This window comes from Trachypithecus francoisi, unplaced genomic scaffold, assembly GCF_009764315.1.
Source record: "Trachypithecus francoisi isolate TF-2019V2 unplaced genomic scaffold, Tfra_2.0 Lachesis_group4, whole genome shotgun sequence".
In the NCBI taxonomy this organism is placed as follows: Eukaryota; Metazoa; Chordata; class Mammalia; order Primates; family Cercopithecidae; genus Trachypithecus; species Trachypithecus francoisi.
Window position 1 is genome coordinate 9,033,717 of NW_022681469.1, and position 7,335 is coordinate 9,041,051.

The 7,335-nt window shown below is 59.4% G+C and overlaps 1 protein-coding gene across 11 annotated transcripts; it reads right to left on the reverse strand.

The window, feature by feature from the left end:
• Positions 1–441: 441 nt before the first annotated feature.
• REPIN1 (replication initiator 1) lies at positions 442–5,708 on the reverse strand. 11 transcript variants are annotated; one of them, XM_033194135.1, is made up of 4 exons: positions 5,557–5,708; positions 4,617–4,814; positions 3,585–3,729; positions 442–3,241 (listed from the first exon to the last, which is right to left on the reverse strand). In XM_033194135.1, the coding sequence occupies exon 4, from the start codon at positions 3,225–3,227 to the stop codon at positions 1,524–1,526; it is 1,704 nt and encodes a 567-aa protein (XP_033050026.1). In that variant the 5' UTR covers positions 3,228–3,241; positions 3,585–3,729; positions 4,617–4,814; positions 5,557–5,708; the 3' UTR covers positions 442–1,523. The 11 variants fall into 11 exon arrangements, with proteins under 11 accessions (XP_033050026.1, XP_033050027.1, XP_033050029.1 ...); XM_033194136.1 differs by having other exon boundaries at positions 442–3,238; positions 5,557–5,688; XM_033194138.1 differs by having other exon boundaries at positions 442–3,238; positions 5,484–5,615.
• Positions 5,709–7,335: the final 1,627 nt, after the last annotated feature.

Here is a 7,335-nt window from a genome sequence, read left to right on the forward strand (position 1 = left end):
ACTGGAGGCAGAGTCCAGGTATAACCAAAGTCTGTTTAACACCCAGCACCCCTCAAAAGAGCTCATAGCGCTCGCTGGAGTTTCATAAAGGCCCAGGTGGTGAGAAAGATTCGGTGTCACTGGGCCCACCTAGGAGGGCAAGTGACCAAGAACATAAATCTTGGGACCAAGCTGAGAGCATTCCACCCACCACAGTTCTCCAGAGCCTCGGCCCACCACCCAGAGAATTAGTCCAACTGCCTGGGTATGCTCAGGGAAGAACTGAGGCCGGGTGCCAGAGCTCAACAAGCTGGGCATGTGGCCTGTGGCCAGAGTCCCACCCACAGTACCCCCCCACCCACCCTGGCCTTCTAGGGAGGAGAGCATGCTGCTCCCCCTGACATGCCTCTGCTCCTCCTGACATGCCGCAGCTCCCCAGGAAAAAGGAATACTCCCCAGCCACCAGTTCCAAAACCAAATCTTTATTCTCTAGTTTGAAAAGGGGGGATAAATGGTTGTTCTGTTTAGTTCCAGAGAACAGAACAAGGCCAAATAGGTAGAAATTATAGGAAAGCAGAATTCATTCATTATAAGGAAGGATTTCTAACAATTAGAATCATCCAGGGCCTCAGGAGGTGGGGAAGTTCCTGTCACCTAAGTGCTCAAGCAGAGGCCAGGTGTCCATATGCTAGAAATGGTGAAAAGGAAACTCACCGGTAACTTCCTCTCAGCTGGCCCTCCATCACCAATGGGGCAGTCCTTGCCATGACATGCTGAGCTCTGGAAGGAGCAAAGGAGGGGCTGCGGTGTCCAGACAAGAGCCTGGACACAGTGCTGCTGACAGCCAGGGGAGGCTCTCAGTGCTGGGAGGGGCGACAGACAAAGCGAGACAGACCAAGGAGTAGACGCCCTGGGGGTCTGCTCTTTGGGAAGGACGAGGACGGAAGTGCTAACAGCAGATGGGTCTCTCCAAGTCTGGGAGCCTATGCAGGGGGCAGGTGGGAGGGGAAGGGGAGGTTAGAATGGCTCGGCTTCACCTCTTGCTGCTGGCAAAGGCCCAAGTGCTGTCTAACAAGGCCAGCAGGTTCTCCAAGCTGTATCTAGCCCAGAGCATTCATTTACAGAACTGTACCTCACCTACTTCCAAAAATGATCTGAAGTAACTTACAGTAAAAGACAGGGACATTAAGGCGTTAACACCAGAGGATGGGAGGTTTTCCTTTCCACTGGTGGCTCCTCTAGCCAGAGGGCTCTAAGGGGCAGATGCTATTGCTACTTTTCCAGGGCACAGGGCAGTCAGGATGGAACCTTAGCACACACCAGCTGGAGGCCGGCGTCCCTGCACTTGGAAGTGGGTTCTCTAGCCACCGGGGTTGACCTCTCTTGCTAACAGGGCCCACCTAGATCACTCCCCGCGTCTTCTATCCCCTCTGGGATTCCCATTGTCCCCTACTCCAGCACCAGGCAGGCACCCCCAGGCCACTGCAACTCCCACCACGAAGGACCCCAGCCCTCTCTCAGCCAACACCGCCCCGCCCACCGTCTCAGACATCGTGCTTCTTCTGGTGGGCCAGGAGTCTCTCCTCGTCATCGAAGGTCTGGCCACAGATGGCACAGCAGAAGGCGCCGTCCCGGATGTGGCTCTTGCGGTGAGTGATGAGGTTGGACTTCTGGCTGAAGCTGCGGTCGCAGTCGGGGCAGGCGTAGGGCCGCTCGCCAGTGTGGATGCGCCGGTGCGACACCAGGTTGGACTTCTGGCTGAAGGCTTTGCCGCAGTCGGGGCAGACGTAGGGCTTCTCGCCGGTGTGGATGCGCCGGTGCGCCGCCAGGTAGGGCTTGTGGCGGAAGGCCTTGCCACAGTCGGGACACACGAAGGGCCGGTCGGGGGCGTGGTCGCGCCGGTGCGCAGCCAGATGGCTGCCCTGGGAGAAGCGGCGGCCGCACTCCTCGCAGGCGAAGGGCCGCTCGCCGGAGTGCACGCGCGAGTGCGCCACCAGGTGCGTCTTCTTGCCGAAGTTCTTCCCGCACTCGGCGCAGGTGAAGGGCCGCTCCCCGGTGTGCTGCCGCTGGTGGGCCCGCAGGAAGCGCTCCAGCCGGAAGCTCCTGCCACAGTCGTCGCAGCTGTAGAGGGAGGGGGGCGCTTCGACCCGGTCCTGCAGGGACACTGGCGGGGCCCCCCGCGGCGGCTCATGGGCCGGTTTCAGCGGTGCCGCCAGGGTGGGCTCGGCCGCGGACTCCTGGGGGCCGGCTGGCAGCTGGGGGCTCCCCGGGCCGGGGGTGGCTTGGGCCGTCCCCTCGGATCGCTTGTGAATCTTGCTGTGAGACAGCAGGTTGGGTTTGTGCCGGAAGCGGCGGCCGCACTCTTTGCACGGGTAGGGCTTCTCGCCGGTGTGGATGCGCCGGTGGGAAGTCAGGTAGGGCTTATTGGTGAAGCGCTTCCCGCACTCGGGGCACTGGTGAGGTCGCTCGCCTGTGTGCACGCGGCGGTGGGCGATCAAGTTGGGCTTGTGCCGGAAGCGCTTGCCACAGCAGGCACACTGGAAGGGGCGGTCGACGGCATCCCCACCGGGCCGGGGGGCGGTCACCGCGGGGCGGCCCCTGGGCCGGGGCCCCAGAGCCTTGGCTGCGGCCTCCTCCAGGGCCTCGGCTACGTGCACCCGCTTGTGGGCAACTAGCTGGTCCCACTGGGCAAAGCTCCGGCCACAGTTGCCGCATATGAAGGGCCGGGCCTCCGGGGCGGGAGGGTGGCACCGACGCAGATGAGCTCGAAGCTGCTTTCGTCGCCAGAAGCGTCTCTCGCATTTAGGGCAAGCGATGGGCCGTTTTGCAGCAGAATGGGCCCGCAGATGCAGAACCAGGGCCACCCAGCCTCGGAAGCTCTGCCCACAGAGGTGGCAGGCGAATCCCAGGTCTGGGGTGGCAGCAGCATGGACCTGGCGGTGCAGTGCTAAGAAGGGGGCATGGCGAAAGCGACGGCCACACTCAGGGCAGGGCAAGGGCAGCCGGGCCTGGCAGCGGCGGCCGTGAAGCCACAGAGCCACCCAGCCAGAGAAGTGCCTTCGACAGTGGGCACAGCGATGGGCCCTGCCTGGGGCTTGGGCACCAGACTGGGCCACTGACGTGCCTTGTTGCCTCAGCCTGCCGGGCTCCTTCTCCAGGGTCTGGGGTGACTCCTGGGAGGGCCCAGAAAGGAGTCGGGGCTGGGCCAGGCCCATGGCCAGGGGGCCCCTGCAACGACGTTCCAGCATCGGTTCTTCCTCTGCTGAGGGTGGAAAAGCACAGTCACTCCAGAGACCAACTCACCCTGCCCCCGTTTTTCCCCTCCCAACCTCAGCCCCGGACAGGAGCTGCCATCTATGAACCCCTAGAACCCTGGACACGGAGCTAGACTACTCTCCTGTTTCCTTGTGTGATACGTATTATTTCAATCTTGGATTTTTAGATAACATTTCAAGGATGTTTGTCTTATGTCTTTATTGCCCTGGAAACTTCCAGAAGGGAGGGACTCTGATACTAGAATCCCGCTCATGGCAGCTACCCCAGGGTCAGACAGGGAGTCAATGCTCCAGTGCTGAATGCACAAATATTCCTGCCACAAGACTCACCAGAAAACGTGGCCACTGCTCCCTACAGTGCCTTATGCTTTTCCAAGCGCTTTCCTGCTGCCCTCTCCCTGTGTCTGCTATTTTCTATGCCACATCTGAGCTGCACAGCAACTCTGTGAAGCTGGACAAGCAGACACTGAGCTTCCTGTTTGACAGATGAAGCAACTGTGAAGCATCAAAGATGAGGAGACCTGCCCAAGGTGACACAGTAAGCCAACAGCAGAACCAAGACTGGGGAACAGGTCTTTAAACTTCCAGGCCAGTGCTCTTTCCTCTAAAATGCCTGGGTTTGCAAAGATCTCAGCGAAAAAGGTTTCTATAGCCTTTCATTCCTAGCCCCACAGGGTAGGCACTTGCAGCATTACTAACTGCAGTCTCTGCAGGAGGCTGGAGGACAAGTGAGAACAGCCCTTCTCCGGGAACAGAAGCGGAGCCCTGGGTGCTACTCCCACCACTCTAACGCCAGACCACTGCCTGCCCAGACTGTGCCCACATTCTGCCCGCCTGCCTTTTTCCACCCACACAAATTAGGACATTGCAGGAAGGAATGCTCTCCCTGAATCCAAGGAACACCCACAGCCTGCTGCCTTCAGGGTCTGATCACTGGCTCTGCCTCCCTCGGGGTGCTGGAGATAACTGGGGCAAGAGAAGGGGAGGGAAGATGAGATTGCAATCTCGGTCCCCTGCCCGGTCCTGCCCCAGCCTCGCCAGGGGCTGCCGCGTGTTCAGCTCTTCCACAGCTCAGGGGAGCCCAGACTCCTGCACAGGAGCCTCCTCCGCGGAAGGAGGAAGGAAGCAGTTAGGTTCCTAAGGGCCCTTCTGTGCCTGCTCACAAGCTCCAGATACATCCTTCTAAATTCCCTAGAGCCCACTCTCTTCTCAGGGAACACAAAGGTCACTCATTCCCAGTGTCGGACTGTGCAGGGAAGACCCCAGGATATGAGAAAGGGCCATTTCCTTCCGCCGGGATGGGGACGCCTGTGCACCCTAGTTGTGGAGTGGTTTGGGAGCACAGCAAAGGACAGACTCTACCCTGGAGACTGCAGAGCTGGGGATGAGGCTTTTTCCAGCTCCTCTTGGGGATGTTCCTGGGAATACTTCCGCGGCTGCAGCGCCTGCTTCGGCCCACACTCCGGTAGCCCCCAGGTGTCAGAGAAAACTGCAGCAATAAAGACACCCCTACCCCCATGGCAGAGCTCAGACCTCTGACTGCAGAGAGGCCAGCCTTACCTGTGGGGAGGGGAGAGAAAACAGGAGTGAGGCTCTGAGCTCCTCTAGGGCAGTCAGCTTTGTGTCCTCACCAGCCACAACCCCTCCCCCCACAAAGCCACGAGCACCAGCCATAAGCCCCACACCCTGCCTGGCAGAGTGACCTTAATGGACATTGGATTAATAAATGAATGTGCCCCTTCAACAAGGAAGCACACTGCTGTCTTTGGGGATCACTTTTGGGGATCACTTCCTTCCCTGCTAAGGTCACAGAACGAATTCTCCATTCTGTGGCCAGAGTCTGGGCTTTCCCTGATGGCCAAAGGCCGGCCTATGGCAGGAACTCTGGAATCCCTGCTGGCTCCCCTTCCCTCAACCTCCTCCCGACAGGAATTCCAGGCCTATTTCCCATGCGGCTGCGCAGGGCCAGCTGCTGTGACCGGGACTCAGTCAGAATCCCCTTCCGCATCGTGGCTGCCCGCGGGTGGCAGAACTCCCACACCGCCCTTTTGTACTGATGCGTGTCCTCCGTCCACGCTCCCGGGCACACAGGTCCCGTTCTTGCGAGTGAGCCATTTCGGGTCCCACGCACGGCGCAGCTCGCGGAGCCTGTGCGCAGGTGCGCTCCCCCACCCCCGCAGATCCAGCAGCGTCCCCCCCGCGCACTCACACACGGTCGCGCACACTCACGGTCACGCGCCCCGCAGGTGGAGCGGCCCCCCGCGGGCCCGCGGTGCCCCCCGCGCCCCTGCCGGGGCCGTACCTCTGCGGCGGGCTGTGCAGGGGCGCGGCGCCCGTCCATGGGGCCCGAAGGCCGGCCTCCGCGGCCCACTCCCGCTCCCCGCCCCGCCGCGGCGACAGCGGCAGGTTCGAGTTCACAACTGCCAGGCCCGTCCCCAACCTCCCCCCGCCGGGTTCCCAGCGCCACGTGACTACAGGAGCTGCCGAGGGTCAGTCGCCGGCTCCCGCGGCCGCGGCCTGGGGGCGGGGAGGGACGGCCGGGGCCGGGGCGCAGGCCCGCACCCAGAGCGGGCCGGGTCACCTCCGCCGCTACTGCAGCAAGGCGGCGGATCTCGGAGGGCCCGACTCCGTTGCCATGGCGACCACCAGCCCGGGTCTCTCCGGGACTGGCCGGAGCTCAAGTTTCCCGACCCTTTGTCCCTGCGGAGCACGCGCGTCCCCGGGCGACCGCGTGGCTGGCCTGTGGTCACCGGGGCTGGTCGGTCTTGGCTGGCTTATGAGAGGCTCGGAACCCGTCGGCAGACTTCAAAGAGGGCTCTGGCCGCCCCCAGAGCGTCGTGCTCCGGGCCTTTCTCAGGCCGCGCACCCCGGCCGCAGTGCGGACGCTTGCGGGAGCGACGGTCCCGGGACGGCGGTGGCGCATCTGGAAGTCCCTAGCTTCCGATTTGTTCCAAAGTGGAGCACAAAATGGCCCGATCCTGCGAACTTTGAAAAGGCCCCTCTTCCCTGTTTTCCAGAAATTAAGAAAGAGCAGAAGTTGCTGGGCTTCCTCTGGCTGCGGGCCAGGCGCAGGGCGACGGCTGAGGTGGCCGTTGGCACACGTGGGGCATTTCGCTTGGAGAGGCGCAGCAGCCTGTGTGGCGTCTGCGGTGGCAGGTGCGAGCCTGTGCCCATGACTCACCCACTAGCAGGTGGCCCTGGCTTTCCAAACTAAACACTAACTGGGGTTTCCAGGGTAGTACAATTTCATGTACTTTCATGCTTTTCAACATAGGCAATTTTTGAATTGTATAATTAGTCGTAAAAACACTTTTTAAATCTATTGCATAAATAGGAAATAGGGGAACATGAAACACGCAGTTTTACCTCCTAGAGTCAAGTATATTTAATATTTTGGTATGTTGTCTCCGGTGTTTTCTCTATGTATATCCATGGCATGTCTGGCATAATTGGGATAATGCCTTGCAAAGATGTATTCTGCCTTCTTCACTTAACACGATCTTGTGAATTTTCTTCCATTTTATTATTCTTTTATTTTTATTTTTATTTTTTTTTTGAGACGGAGTCTCGCTCTGTCACTCAGGCTGGAGTGCAGTGGCTGGATCTCAGCTCACTGCAAGCTCCGCCTCCCGGGTTTACGTCATTCTCCTGCCTCAGCTCCGCCACCCCCCCCCCCCCCCCCCCCCCCCCGCCCCAGCAGCTGGGACTACAGGCGCCCGCCACCTCGCGCGGCTAGTTTTTTGTCTTTTTTAGTAGAGACGGGGTTTCACCGTGTTAGCCAGGATGGTCTCAATCTTCTTACCTCGTGATCCGCCCGTCTCGGCCTCCCAAAGTGCTGGGATTACAGGCTTGAGCCACCGCTCCCGGCCATTATTATTCTTTTAAACATGATTATGGCTTTATAAAAGGAGTATATTTTTAAATGTTTTCTAAATTATCTTACAGGAAAGCTTATTAGTTTTCCCTGAGAAATGCCCATTTTCCATATACTTGACATCACAGACTTTTTTAAAAAAAAATTAGTTTGAAATGGTTATTTCTCATCTTTTGTACTTGCATTTCTTAGAGTACTAGTTAGCTG

Bases quoted from the DNA above. Each gene is read 5' to 3' on its own strand.
- REPIN1 (XM_033194129.1), bottom strand. From the start codon at position 5,595: ATGGACGGGCGCCGCGCCCCTGCACAGCCCGCCGCAGAGGTACGGCCC. The intron at 4,815-5,483 runs GTGAGTGTGCGC...CCCTCCCCACAG, and splicing joins CACCTGCGGGGCGCGTGACC to GTAAGGCTGGCCTCTCTGCA. The intron at 3,242-4,616 runs GTAGAGTCTGTC...TTCCACCCTCAG, and splicing joins CCAGCTCTGCAGTCTCCAGG to CAGAGGAAGAACCGATGCTG.